Raw genomic sequence first — 15,349 nt, 5'->3', positions numbered from 1 at the left:
CCCTGCGGGGACATCATGGTAAGGGGCTTCAATGAGTTTGAACCCAATTAAGCGTTGCAACTATTTTTTGCCCGAGCTACTGACTGACTCTATTTACAGGTATATGCCAGAAGTGTATGCCTGCAATGCTATCACAATTTATGATTCTCAATAGCAATAATTTGAAATGTATTGCCTTCTGGACATGAACTCACATCTTCATGAATATTTTAAGTCCACTATTTATAATTTCTCAGAATCATTTGACCATTCTATATCATTTATTAAATGTTACAGGGTGCCCACAGACAAGCACTAATGGAGTCATCATTAAGGTACTCTTATCCTACTTCATCATCGTGGTTAGAATCGTTTTCCAACTTGTGGATAAATTAGACAGTGAGCAAAAAAATGGCTGGGTAAAAAGAATGGGCAGCATTAGTCGGCCAAGAGGTAAGCAAATAATTGCATATATTATCTTAGTCAAATAGTTTTTTCCCTCAAGAAGACCCATCGATGGCTTAATGTCTCCAGAATGCATGAGGTACTCCATTTGGCCACCATTTGGCCATAAAAGGCACATGTTTAATGAACCCAACTTAAGCTGCCTTCCTTGTGATTAAATGCACAGGCAATGAACACAAAAGAAGTACGTTATGCGGCATACCTACGTTTTGTAAAATAGATTATCCACCTGACTTTGATGAAGGTACTTCCTTGGTCCTGTTCACATTAAAACAGATTGTGCATAGCATTGATGACCTACTTGATCGAAGAAGCATGAGGTTCCAGAAAGAAAATTGGGAGATAAATCCCCATGGCCATGATGAAAGACAGTGTAGGGTCTGAACCACTCAGGGCTTTCACCTCACTGAAGTAATGGTAAGCATGAAAATTTAAATGTCTTTCAGGAAGCAGCCTGAAGTGAGTGAGGCAGAGACATTACAAGTGGACCTGATGCACATGGGGCATGAAAGCATAAATACTTTAAGCCCCTTGGAACTTCAATTTATCAGGCTGAACTTCTTACAGAACTTGAGCAAAGTCAGCATCTAAAATATTGAGCCGTGTGAGCAGATAAAGATTGCACAGACAGAGCCTGCGGTAGAGGCAGGTTTTTTTCTTTCATCACAAGTATTAGGAGTAAAAGCCGCGTTGGTCAGGGATGTTTCTAGTTATCATTTCCAGTTAGGCTTTCCAAACTACATTTGTTTACTTGAGGACTTTGGCCTCGATGAGAAATCATGGTTTTGGAGGAGGAGGAAATTAATTCTAGTGGCACTGTCAAAAAATTACTGAAAACTGCAAGGTAGTTCTGGGCATGCAGAATTTTCTCTACCTCACCATTACCACCATCTCGATTGGTACTGAGAAAACTGTTGGGGTCTGCAAGCCTCGGATGTTTGTTGCCGAGGGTGTTTTGTTGCCGAGGGTGTTTTGTTGTAGAATCTGTAGAAGCATCCTCAAGAGTGGTTGATATCAGAAAGACACTTGCAGGACCGGAAAGACTGGGACAGCATTCATTTCCCCACAGTTGTGTGCTTCAGCCAGACATGAATGAATCAGACACAAGATAGAATATATATTGTTGGCAAAGTCATTTTCTCATAGGCTTTGAATTGAAAGTACTCATTAACCTCATGAAGTTAGTGGCTGCATGAACACAGTGGTAAACTGGGAGGTTAACTGTGTCAGGTCGTAGCAAGCCACTAGGGATATTTGCACCAAAGGAGTGTAGTAGAGGCAAACAGCTGGGACCAGTGGAGTCTTGGCATACCCCTGCACGGACAGGAGGAACAGCCCCTGACGCTGAGTTGCCAGATTATATGATATGCTGTCAGAGACGGATGGCAGTGTCATATTTTCTTTAGTCTGCAGTTGTGGGAATGTTACAGTAAAACAAAAGACTAAAGGAGTCAGTCAAGCTATGTAGGTAAGCTTGAAGGACTCAGGTTTTTGTGCCACCCAAATGTTTTCAAATGCTTTCCTGCAACTGGTGAGTTTTGGGCCGTGCTGGGAGCCTATGTGGACCTGACCTCTTATGCTTCTCCATGTGGTGTGGACATATGGGAAACCGCTACCTTCCTGTAAAAATGTTGCCTACCAGGAACAGGAGTTGGCCTGTTGCAGAAGAGGACAGAGCAAGGCAAATCTTACTTAGGAGATATGAAGGGTGGCATTGGAAGCGGCTACATTTACTCCAAGGTACAATAATTTACTGCCACAGGAGCGATTAAAAGTCTGTTCCCTTGATACGCATCCAGGGATAGACGAATGCATGGCCGATTGGAGCAACAAACCAGTGTCACTATGCATTGAAATGGAAGTACTTGGACTAGGAGATGCAATTGTTGGCAGGAACCATCAAAAGTAGATTAGTTATCTTACTCGACCTGATAGTACACAAGTCTACAAGAGAAAGATATGTTCTGTTCCTTGTCGAGCTTTCAGGTTAATGGGCTTGGAATGCACCCATGCGCATGGCTTTCATACTTTTGATTGGTGCTTTCACCCATCTAGAGTTGGTTGCAACCATCCACTGTATAGGGTCTGTGAGGAAAGCATCCAAAATGAAATTAAGTAAAGTTACAAGATTATATGCCTTTCTTCCCCAATGTATTGTAATGTACTCCGTATTATGCCATAAATGTACTGCACCTTGTCACTTCATCTTTAAAATAAGATCTGATGTTTCTTGTGGTATATGTCATCCTTGCGCTGAAATCATGAGTTGGTTCTTCAGGGACCTTCTAACAACCGTACCACATACAGGACATGTGAGCCGCAGGAGCATATTTCCCATGTAGAACATGCTTCAAGTGTAGAACATAGGAGAAGCTGGCTTCAGTCCACACTAAAGGATGAGAAGTAAAGGAGCTGGCAAGGGTGTGCAAGAAAGTGGGGCAAAAAGTGTTGGCACATGTTTCGGCCCAAACGTTTATACCATCAGCGATTCTGAGAAGCACTTTGAACAGCTTCTGAGAACAATTTCTGGCCCTGGTACTCTGAGACCTGGCACCCACAAGTTGGAAATAAAAGAGTTTAGGACATTGAAAAAAGCTGGGACGTAATAATTTTATAGTTTATTATTTCTTTTGTCGGCTTTCTGCCATACAATTATATACAATATTATCAATAAATACATAAAATCACATAAAATAGTTTCTTATTAATCAAATTAGCCTGCAAAAAACAAGCAATAAGGACAGTAAAGACCATAGGCGGATGTATGACGTTACAATGCATACTTTTACCACGCATACTATTACAACGCGGTATTTACAACGAATACCGTTACAACGCATAGCGCTTAGAGGTGCTGGATAGTGGTAAGTATAATTTTATATTCTAACTCCAGTCCCCGTGGACACTAGGGAAGGTGTTGGATATAAAATTATACTTATTCCCTATCCTAGAGCGCCCCCCGGCACAATGCGTTGTAATGGTATGCGTGGTAATGCCTGCGTTGTAATGGTAGTGCGTTGTAAAAACTTTGTTGTAACAGTTGTATACCACCATAGGCCCTGCAACTACAAACTAATGGGCCCATAAAGAACAATATGCATATACAACAGAAAATAATAATAAAGAGCATAAGCATCATGATGTCCGAAACATTGTTCTGCCTTACAGTAGTATATCTGCCCTCCCCAAATTACATAACAAACCCATAAACCAACAATTTCCTACCAGTCAATTGTGTCTATTAATGCAGCAACTACTAATGAAGATCCTCACAGGGGGCAGATATACACATTTTTATATAAAGGGGCGTAAGCACTGTGATGTCCATGATTATATTCATTCCTGTTAGAACCGAATTAGCGCCATTGTACGGCTACCAACCCCCTCGTACATGGCCAAGCGGCCGAGAAGTGTGAGGCGAATCAGTTACAAATACATTCATCATCTGTTCTAAAACAAAATGGTAATGCTGCTCCAACAGAGTTAGTCTCATACTTTCTAAAGAGGGGAACAAACCACCTTTAACGTGCTAAGACGTGTCTAATGCAAAACGGCAGAAAGTGCAATAGATTATCCTCCCCCCTTCCCCCCCCCCCTTCCACCCCCCCCCCCCCCCAAAATGACAGTACAATATTCTTTACTTATGGGAAGCCTTGAACATTTGAATAGGTATTCTTCTTGCTGACAAGGTCCAAAATCTAAATTTAATATAAAGAGTGCGTTTTTGTTCAGGGTAAATATAGACTATATATAGCATGTCGGCGGGACCGTAATGATTGCTAACATAGTGTTCCAAAAACTCCCAGGTCTCATCAGGGAAAGTTTCCTCCCCTGCCTGGACTTAAAGTAGCACTCTTTGACAAGTTTTACCGTGCCCCACCTTACACTGGAATTAAAAGAGTTTAGGGACATTGAAAAATGACCATGACATGTAATGGTTTGAAATGATTTGAACAGGCACATTATGATTAGAGATACACGGACTATGTTCCGATTTCAGCAAACACATACATTAACTGGGAACAATAGTACATGAACTGCATTACCTAGAGAAAAAGGAATCTGGTATCCACATTAATGTTTGTCTTGAGGTACTGAACCTGCAGGTAGAAACAAAAAAACAACTGTAAGTACAGCGCTTTGTAACAATCAACGGCAGAGTCATTCGCACAATAATTCTTGTACTGTAATTCTGTAAGTACAGTGCTTTGTAATAATCAAAGCGATACAAAATAATCAAAGGCAGAGTCATTCGTACATTGCTAATGCTCATACTGTAAATATGTAAGTACACTGCTATGTACATTCATCGAAAGCAGTCACTCATACAATAATTCTAATGCCCATACTATAAGACGGTAATTACAGTGCTTTATAATAACCAAAGGCTTAGTCACTCGTACAATAATGCTAATGCTCTTACTGTAACACTGTGAGTACAGTACTTTGTAATAACCAAAAGCAGAGTCACTCGTACAATAATGCTAATGCTTTTACTGTAATACAGTAAGTACAATACTTTGTGATAACCAATGGCGGAGTAATGCATACAAAAAATGCTACTGCTCTTACTGTAATACTGTAAGTACAGTGCTTTGTGATAACCAAAGACAGAGTCACTCGTACAATAATGCTAATGCCCATACTATAATACGGTAATTACAGTGCTTTATAATAACCAAAGGCAATCATTCGTACAATAATGCTAATGCTCTTACTGTAATACTATAACTACGGTGCTTAGTAATAATCAAAGGCTGAGCCATTCATACAATAATGCTAATGCTAATACTCTAATACTGACATTCTCCAGAAAGGACTCCTAGATATGAGTGGCATGACATTATTTGATAGGTGAAAGGATTTCCTATCTAAGTGGCTCTGGCTTATGCAGTAATTAATGTGGAAAGCGCCAGCAACAAGGTAGTAGAATCCAGATCTCCCTTAGCAGGCCCCATGGTCGGGCATGGGCGCTGCATGTGTTACCTGCTGGGGGGCATACCGGGCAACACCTCAGTAGCCACAGCACAAATGTGCCTTCAAAAAGCATCAGATGCGAGGCATCGAGGAATGCAGGGCACACTCTACTACAGATTAAATAAACAGCTGTTAGCGCAGGGCGATTGCGTTACCCCCGGCTATTTTGCACCCTTTTCAGAGTCACCCTATTGTAAATAAGGCGAGGATTAGGTGTTCTAGATCAGTATTGATACATGGTATATCAGCATACCACATTGTATCCTGTATACTGCAGCAGGTGGCGTAATTTGCATAGAACTCAAAATTGTACAGAGGCACTCACAGTAAGGTTGTAGCAGCATACCACATTGTACACTGTATACCGCAGCGGGTGGAATAATTTGCATAGTACTCAAAATTGTACAGAGGTATTCACAATAAGGTTGTAGATAGGGTCAGCTTTTAGTGATGTCTGTACACAGATGTGGCTTATGGAGGATAAGCCAGAAGCTAATTTTCTGGTAATTTAAGTAAGAACTTTTATTGGAGTTTAGATGAGATTATTACCTGTTTGGATTTATTCCAAGCAGGGATCTCTCCAGCACTGCCAATCGACTTCCTATCTGATCCTTACTTAAGCCATCAGAGGAAACACTATTGATCGCATGGGGTACCCGGATGTGGGTGAACTTAGCTCAGCCCACTCCTCACTGTACCTTAATAATGCGTAAGACAATAGGATTCATATTCCACAGCCATTAATGCTGTACAGAAGTGAAGGCTGTAGAGGTGTCGTACATTAATTTCATAAGTTGTAGACACAAATATTTATGAGAAAAAAATAGAAATGAGAAGGTAATAAGACAGAGTGGGGAAGTGTGCTAAATAATGATAATGGATTCAACCCAGATCTGTGACTGGGGTGTGACTGTCTGAAAAGTTTCAGCGCTCTGTCCATCATCTCCTTGTTTTTACTTTGGTCGCCCTAAATTGGCAGTGTATGCCCAGACGTGGGTCCCTTGCTCACTTTGCCACTATATTCAAGCTAGCCTGGCTGATGAAGGGTGTTACCCAGAAACCGGTCCCAGGATGCTTTTTTACGGTTCAGGGAAGATCTGGCTTGGCAGTTCGTGCTGGATTGTTCCCAAGAGGCACAGGATCAAGACTGATTTGCATATAGCTGGGTCCAAACTGAGGTGGCGAAGTGAGATAAAGAACGATGATGGATTCAACCCAGATCTGTGACTGGGGGTGGGTGTCTGAAAGGTTTCAGCGCTCCGTCCATCATCTCCTTGAGTTTGTTTACTAAGACAGAGTATGCCAATCTCTAGTTACAATGTCCTGAGCAGATACTGAATTTGGGCTTCTGGACATGAGAATCTAGTCATGTACCTGTATATTTTTATTAGTGTTCAGTGGTTAAAATATAGCAAGCTTTGCTCACCAGGTCATTTTATCGGCAGATGGCTTACCTTATACAGACTCTGCTTATTTGCCATCACGCGTATATGCTTAATTAAGCAAGATGGAGATATTACAGTATTAGATATTCTGACCTTACACTGCATGACCACAGACTGGGGAAGGGAGAATGATCTCTGCATAGCATCATTCCTCCCTTTGGTTACCAAAATCCCAGGAGTAGTGGGTGAGACCACAAATACCCTTTGGCCTTCCACCCTGATGCCACAAGTTACATCAAACATCCATTAAATCCAGTGATATCAAAGAAAATGGCAGTGCATCACCTTTAACCCGGATCGCTTTATAAGAGGTGTCTTTCAAGAATTCGATAAGGAAATTCTGTTGTAAGTGTACAACTAGCACATTAATCTCAAAATTGCACTTTAGACTAGACAGACATGCACAACTTCAAATAACTCCTAAAATACTACTGCATGTGTTCTCACATGTTGGGCTCTGTATTGCTATATATAGTATCAAGGTAAATATGCACTTCCAGGTAATTGTGATAAACAATCTATGATATAGTGCTCTTCCATGCTCAGTATTTGGCTCATTGGCCAAATGTTTAGTGTAAAATAATTAATCGCTGTTTAAGCACAACACCCCTGCTATAGTAAAGGAAACTACTTTAAAATATTTGTGATCGTTGGTATACCCCAAGATGTTGCATGTTACTGCAAATAGAAACCTTGCGACAGGAGAGAACGTGCAGTGACCAATGATCTCAGGTGCATGCCTATCCTCAGGGACCTGAAGGTAAAGGGGTAGGTCATTACTCAAATACTGAGTCAACAAAAGAAAGTAACAACTGGTAGATGGCTCTGTGTGTGTACAGTGACACCGGACGTGCTCAACCATGTTGAATGGTGAGGCGTGCAGTCACACGCTGAGCGACAGGTAACCACCATGGGCTGCTTTTACATCATCAGAACACAGAGTACAGAAATAATGAACTAAACAAGCATTGTGACCAGACTACTGTGTACCAAAATATTGTGAAGATAAATATATACAAATAAAAACATATTTATTCATCTTAACTCTACATATGTACCCTGACACTATGTATGTCGTCAAAGAAGACACATGTGAGGTTAAGTATAATAAACCTATACTTACCTATGTATACTTACTTTCGTGATATTTTGGTAGTTAATATTATGGTCACACTTTTTTTTATTTCGATATTTAAAAAACAATATTCTGGTTGAAAACTACAGGCAATAATTACCAGTGTCCCTCTATCTCTACAGTTAACTTCACCCCCTGACTCTGAAATTACCATTATTGTGGAGCCTGATAATTCATGGGGAGGCGGGGGGAGCAAAGAGGAATTTCAGGTGTTCAGGATAAATATAGAGGAATCAGACTTTCCATGCCCATTCATATTTCACCCAGACACTTTTCCTGCTTGCAGCAGGTCCAATCTGTGGGTGAACTACCATGAAGCTGCAGTGTTCAGCATAAACCTATAATCCGATGGGGTCAGTAAACTCCTGATGAATATAACATAACATAACGTGTATTTGTAAAACGCGGGACCACCCAAGGGTTATTGCCACTGAATAACATATGTTTATTATTGCCCAAATCAATGGTACTCATTTTAGCCACCTCAGAAGGATGAAAGGCTGAGTGGACCCACGGGGATTTGAACCTGTGGCCATGATGTCAAACACACACAAGCCCCTACAGTAGATGTATTAGTCCCCTAAGCCACCAAACCCAGCATATCTGGAATATGTCATCCTAAATGTCACAAGTGTAACAAGATAGTACAACCTACACATATTACAGGATGAGCAGAAACATTAACTAGTCCTGAGTTTTGCTTGTGCAGTTTCTCCCAGGTTCTACTCACAGGAATTTACACAGGCAAATCTGTGGAGTGTGGAAATATGTGGCAACAAGTGGTTACAAAAGCTATTTTCACATGTTATGCCCCATTATGTAGGCAAAAGTTAGAATCTGTCCGGATTACATGCACAGACAATATTTGTACCGAGGTGTTTGCCGTCCATTATAACTGCACTGCTCAGAATGCGATGGATAGACTTCTCGGAAGAAATGACTGGCAGGCCTGAAAAAAGGATTTACATTTCATACATGGTCCAGCAAACAACAGCTGCTCAAAAAGCCAATGTCACTTACGAAGTGTGGGAACAAACATGCAAATGAGGTCCCATAATTCCTCCTAATAGTTCATTAAACCTCCACCAGTCAATAAATATACCCACAGGGGAAACATAAAAAGAAACCCTTTACAACACAAGAAAGTCACAGGTTAACCACAATCATAAATATGGCTTGTGGTTTTGAGACTACAGTACAATTATGGTGGAACATTTACTCAGTCGGGGTATATACAGGTAGTAAACAGATGAGAGTAAGACACTGTTTCTAACACTCAGCAGTTCTATTTTGAAACATTTAACAACTGAAACAGTAGCCTCGTTTTCTCGGTTTTTAAAGTAGTCTTTGTGAGGGCCAATGTGGGGGGCTTAAATGAATATGACGATATGCTATTTGTTTCGAATTAAAACACCTAACCTAGCTTATTGACAACCACAACAGTCAGTGCTTCATCCTGAAATTGCAATAGCAAGTCACACACAATCGAAATGCTTCATGTGTTATGCATTAGATTTGCAGATTTGATACAGTAATCTCTGGAAACAAACTGGTTCTTTAGTTGAGGGTCAGTCTTGCCCTCCATTATAAACCCAGACTTTCAATGGACTATAATTTGTTTTTGCTTTAGCTCAGTCTGCAACAAGGTGTACCAAAATGTGTTTGTGTAACAAAGAATGTCCTTGCCTGGTTTGGAATACAGCAGTGAAACGTGACTCAAGTGTAGATAGGACTGCCTCATGGCAGCTGGGCCCACCATCTTGAAATATGGGCTTCTGGGTACTTTTACAGTAAGATAAAGAGGAGGTGCTTCAAAAGGAAGTGGGCGACAACAAGAACATGATTAGGTGTGTGTGGTAGAATTGTTCCAATCATTGGCTAGTGCATAGTATATATCTGGCACCAGCACCACCATCGCTTCAGAACCTTTGATGACTATCTGAAGAAGAATCCTGACTCCTTAATCCTGGCTTCTGCAGGAAGAAGAGAACGTAGACAATGTCTTCAGGACTCCTGAACCCTGCTGGCATCCAGGGACTGGAACTGTTCTCCCAGGGTGGAGTGGCTGGCTTCCTATTTACTTTTTTCAAGGAAACAAAAAGCAAAAAGATCCTCCGGGAGACCTCACTGGGGAGAGACCTGGTGCCCAGAAGCCTGCCCTAAGAAGCTAGAGACTGAATGGCTGACCAGAAGTTGCTTTCCCATCATCCGGAGACTAAGCCTGAAGGTAAAATCTTTAACCAGGAAAACCTGCTTGGCGTGTCCAAACTTCGCTTCATAGCGGTTGACCTTCAATTTGTGCCTAGGCCCTTGTTCACTGCTAAAAGGTGTTTTTTCCATAGTCCTTGCCTGTTCCCTTAATAAAATTTAAAAACTAAATTTTAAAAATCCATATCCCGTTAGCATTTAGATGATCATAGTGTCTGTCTATTTGCTCATTAAAATTTGCTCTATTTTTCAAATATTGATTTGGGAATTTTTTTGTGTTGCGTTCTTTACTTTGAAATTGTTGCTACTGCATGTACTGATCATGTACTTCTCTTGAGATTGCCTGCTGCGTGAGCCAAAGATACCAGGGGTTGAGCAACAATTTTATCTGAATTGAGTTTTGACCCAAGCTGAGTGGGTTTATTGTGTTGGTAGGGGTGCCCCCTCTCCCAAACTAATAAGACAATTTCTGACAAACATCATGTCTAAGAACAGTGCTAAGAACAGTGCGCTTCCAGAGACAGACTGAAAGGATTACGGAGAAAAACCTAGCAATAAATCATTGTGGGTGTCCTCTCTGCATAAATGCTATTAATAATTTTAATCCTGTGGTTTTTGTCTGCCAAGTTTTTTGAGCACACCAGAAAATTATTTTAGGTTTTCTATTTTTAATATTCAATATTGAATCTTCAAAGGCCGCCTTAACTTTAATGCAGTCTAAATTAATTAGTCTGTTATCATGTGTTTTTGTATTAGCATGAATACTTGATTTGCATTTGTTTATGAATTATTAAATAATGTTTTGTAGGTCTCAGCAGAGGAACAAAACGGTGAAATTTTGAGTAGCAATAAATGAGAATTGACTGGGGAGAAAAAGAAATTAAGTTTGCATGCTTAGAAAAACTTGCTAACAACCAGAGAAGGTAACTGTTTTATGTTAGGCAGTTAGATGATCTCTAAAATACTTTTAAATGAAAAGGTTATCTTCGTCTAGTAATGGCTCCTGCACTGTATCTGGGAGTTAGACAGAGCCACAGCATCCCACTGAATTTCTTCCTGGAAGCTGTGTGCATTCATATCTATGTGTTTATTTTCCGTGCAAGCTAAGGTGACCAAGTTTGCAAGCCATCGATCGACATTGCATCAACACTGCGCCATTGTCTGTTCACTCACCACTGCTGAAATTAGTGTGTCTGCTCTCCTCCTCCACAACTTCCAATCACTGTTTGCAACACTGTGTACAGGATATAACATCTCCTGTCACTCCTCAATTCCTGATTTTCATCGCGTTCTCTCTTACACAAGAATGGAAAAATAACCCATTGCCATTCTCATGCCTATCCCTCCCAGTTACAATTTTCTTTCCTCCCACACCTTGAGAATGACTCCCTCATATCTCATCTATTCATTCATTTTACTATCTTCTCCCTGAAACATTTTCTTCTCCTAAGAACTAGAGACAAGTGCTCTGTGCTGAGCCCTATGCAGAGACTGATCAGTCCAATGTATGAATGTGGAAGTACACTGCCAAAAGAAAGGTTTTACATTAGACAGCTTTCTATTTTTATTTCCATTTTTAACTATACAATTTTTATGATCAGCTTTATTAAAATCAATCTAGGTTTGATGTTCTATTTCTATGGTCCTGTCTCTCCTTAGATCACTGACTGGAATGGAATTGGGACACCACTGTGAAATGTTAACAAGATTTGAATTTCATTTGATAAGTGTAACCATCTAAAATTTCCTTGTGGATCTTAGACTTTGACTCATTGTTACAATCCCAATTAAAGTAGCCATGCACTTTGTACTGCCGCACAAGTAGATTTACCACTACCAAATTCTACGTTTGACTAAAAATATCCATAGGACCTCATTCTGATAAACATTTACCTTAAAATTTGGAATGGTGGATGCAGAGTTTTGAAAACCAGTACAGGTATCCAAATAAGTAGGTCTTTGAGAAGCTCAGAACTCAAGTTGAGAGCAAATCTCAAGAGCCCACTGCTCAGAAACCCGTTGAAAAACGTCCTGGCCAAACAAGCATTAGTCATCTAAGAGTGGCAGGTTTATTTCCAGGAGATGCCTTTTGAACCCACCCAATAACAAGCCATAGTCCAGGCCTGGACATACATTTCTTTGACTATGCACATTTATGTGGAACTTGCTTCATATTGTAAGTTTTGGTTAGATTATATTTGCAGTTCTACAAATTCAGTGTCTCAATGTGAGTCTCTGTATTTTTTGAAATTTAACTGTGGAAGTTGGCTCTTAGTTCAGAAAAATAAAAGCGTTTGTAGCAGAATTAACAAAACTGACAGTGGTGTACCAGGAATGTACTGGTACTGCCAAATGAGTTCAGAACAACATTAGCAAAGAAAAATCTCCAGTATGCCCAGAAAGAACGACATACAGAAAACAAAATTCCTTTCTGCTTACATAAACTGAACCACTTATACTCAAAAAATGTTTGAAGCTGTACTATCACGTTCTGTAATCTTAAACATACACTAGAGTTTATTTTAACTTTTAGGCTCTAACACATTGTTCTCTGTACCTTGTGCAACCCCATCATATTTCCCATGGCTCTAGGTGTGCCCTGGATTGTTTCTTTACATTTTGGCAAAGTTTGTTGAGTTTGTACCCCAAGTTACCCATTTGGTGAACTGTGAGAGGAGAGACCCCCAGTGAAATACACACACCCTTTGCGCCAATAGCAGGTACAAATTGCAAACCCTGCTGGAGGGCGCTGGTTCACAGGTTTTGGGGTGGGGCATTTGCAAGAATATTTTGATTATTAATAATGGTAAGGTTTTCAAAATTGGTTGGAAGCCATCACTGACGTCACCCTTTGAAAATATTAGCGTTTACGACATACAATAATGATTCAAAAATATTACTCGCATGCCTAATTAAGGTTGACCTATATATGTTTTCAAAATGTGCCATAATGAAAGTATGGAATCTGCAACATGGAGGATGAGTGCTGAAACAAAGAATGACTCATTCCACCACTACTTTCCAGGCCCGTCCCTTCTCTACAGTAGTTTGAAGGAAATCCACCACACAGCTTCCAGCCAGAGAAGCTAAGGAAGAGTTAACCTAGAGTCCTGAACTAGGAGCAAACGCGTTCCCTAAGGAGGGAAAACCAACTTGGTCAGATTGGCTACTCTCTTCCTTCTTTAAAGAAGCATCTGTAATGACTGGACATTGGCTTGCTGACAAGTGTCCACCTTTGTGTGAACTGAAGCTGTCCTATTGATCATGTATTGAAATTTGAGCTATGTGGACCCCTGGTTGCTGGTTTGTGTCCAGCTGTAGAGCTGGAGTACTGCTAATTTAATAACAGGCTGGAACTAACCCACAATCCAGGAGAAACTCTGCTTGCCTGCACTACCCTTGTTCTGTGTGGAAGCCTCAAGTCAGCACAAGGAGTCCTACAACTACGGAAAAACTTTAACAAGACCTAAGCCCACTCTATTCCTCAAAAAGAGACAAAAGTGGGCAGTTTTGAATTCAACGTCTATGCACAACAACATTTGTGAACATCCACTGAGCTACTCTAGGTCACACCAGCAATGTAGACAGCCTACTCTTAAGCTCTACCCAAAACATGTAGCAGAGGTCATAGTACCTAGGCTTGGCAATCACCCCTCCCTCGTTGTACCACTTTTTCCTATCTGTGCATGGTTGGCTAGCCAGCTATTTATTTGGAAGTTTTATAAAGTGCAACAGATGCTTCAGCAAAGAGGCGTCCCGGCGCTTATAGCCATGCCAACAGAGTGCAGAAGCTAGACCCTAGGAGTGGAAGCTAGGCCCTAAGAAATAAGAGAGTTTTAATTGCTTTATGGAAGGACAGAAGGCAGTCTAGACGGCGGATCTGCACAGGGAGGGAATTCCATAGTTTGGCAACAAGGTACCGAAAGGACCGACCCCCTGCACTAAGACGCTTCATCCGGGGGACCGTTACAAGGAAATGCTCGGCCGAGCGCAGCTGGCGTGTAGGTACATAGGGGATCAGCAGATTAGACAAAATCTCAGGAGAGGACCATTTTAGAATTTTAAAGGTCAGACAGAGTGCCTTAAATTGAATCTTTTGAGGCACAGGCAGCCAGTGCAGGCGCCGAAAAGCGCCCGTCTCAGAGCACGTTCTAGGGAGCCGCAAAAGGACTCAGGCAGCTGCATTCTGGACCCTTAAAAGGCTTGTGACTTCTGCCTTATTGGCTCCCAATAGAAGTGAATTAGCGTAGTCCAACCTAGACAGAATAGTTGCTTGGAGTATCAGCTGGCGGGTGGGAGGGTCAAAGAAGCCAAGCATAGGCCGCAGACCCCGGAGGAGACCAAAGCAGGTGCCAGCGATCTTCTTGGTATGCTCTTGGAAATCCAGCTTGGCGTCAAACCAGACCCCTAAGTTTTTTGCAGCCGACTTAGGGGTGGGGGCACTACCCATAGAATCACGCCACAAATGTTTGCTCCAGAGTCCCTTGTCTTTCCCCACCAGTAGCACCTCTGACTTGTTGGCATTGAGTTGCAGGCAGTTGGTGGTCATCCACTGCGCGACCACTGCAAGGCCAGCCTGAAAATGCGCTGCACCCAGAGTATGGTCTTCAGAGAGGGCCACCACCAGCTGCGTATCATTGGCGTACGAAATCATGGTCCGACCATGGTCTCTTACTACCGCCGTCAGTGGTTGAACATAGAGGTTAAACAGGACCGGGCTTAATGCCGAGCCCTGAGGAACCCCCTGCTTGATGGCATGAGCATGGGACAGGAAGGGGGGGCCGCAACCTTGAATGATCTGTCAGATAGAAAAGACTGGAACCACTCCAGGGCCTGACCTACCACCCCCCAACTCCTCCAAGCGGGGCAAGAGGATCTTATGGGAGACCGTGTAGAAATTTAGAGACATTTATGACCCACCTTGAGCCCAACATGCCCTTAAGGTTTGCCCAGTTTGCCTATTGGCACTTCTAAGGTCAGTATAATTCCACCACACCACATGTACAACTGCAAACTCGAAGGCAATGTCCCTTTGCCTTGCAAGTACTCGTGGCACGGATTTTGCATTTGTTTTGTTACTTTACTATGATATTCAAGAACACTTATTTTTGTCTGTACATGTGTATGTAGAATTGATATA

General features: G+C 41.5%; 1 protein-coding gene across 1 annotated transcript in view; it reads right to left on the bottom strand.

The window, feature by feature from the left end:
* The window catches only part of KCTD3 (potassium channel tetramerization domain containing 3), a 319,588-nt gene that overhangs the window by 268,480 nt on the left and 35,759 nt on the right, over positions 1–15,349 (bottom strand). Inside the window, exon 2 of the mRNA XM_086927901.1 lies at positions 4,491–4,544. Within this exon, the coding sequence (XP_086784027.1) occupies positions 4,491–4,544 (54 nt within the window). The remainder of the gene's footprint in view (positions 1–4,490; positions 4,545–15,349) is intronic.

The sequence above is a fragment of the Lissotriton vulgaris genome, chromosome 6, assembly GCF_964263255.1.
Source record: "Lissotriton vulgaris chromosome 6, aLisVul1.2, whole genome shotgun sequence".
Taxonomy (NCBI): Eukaryota; Metazoa; Chordata; class Amphibia; order Caudata; family Salamandridae; genus Lissotriton; species Lissotriton vulgaris.
The sequence above is the reverse complement of the archived record's forward strand: the minus strand, read 5'-3'. Positions and strand labels throughout refer to the sequence as shown.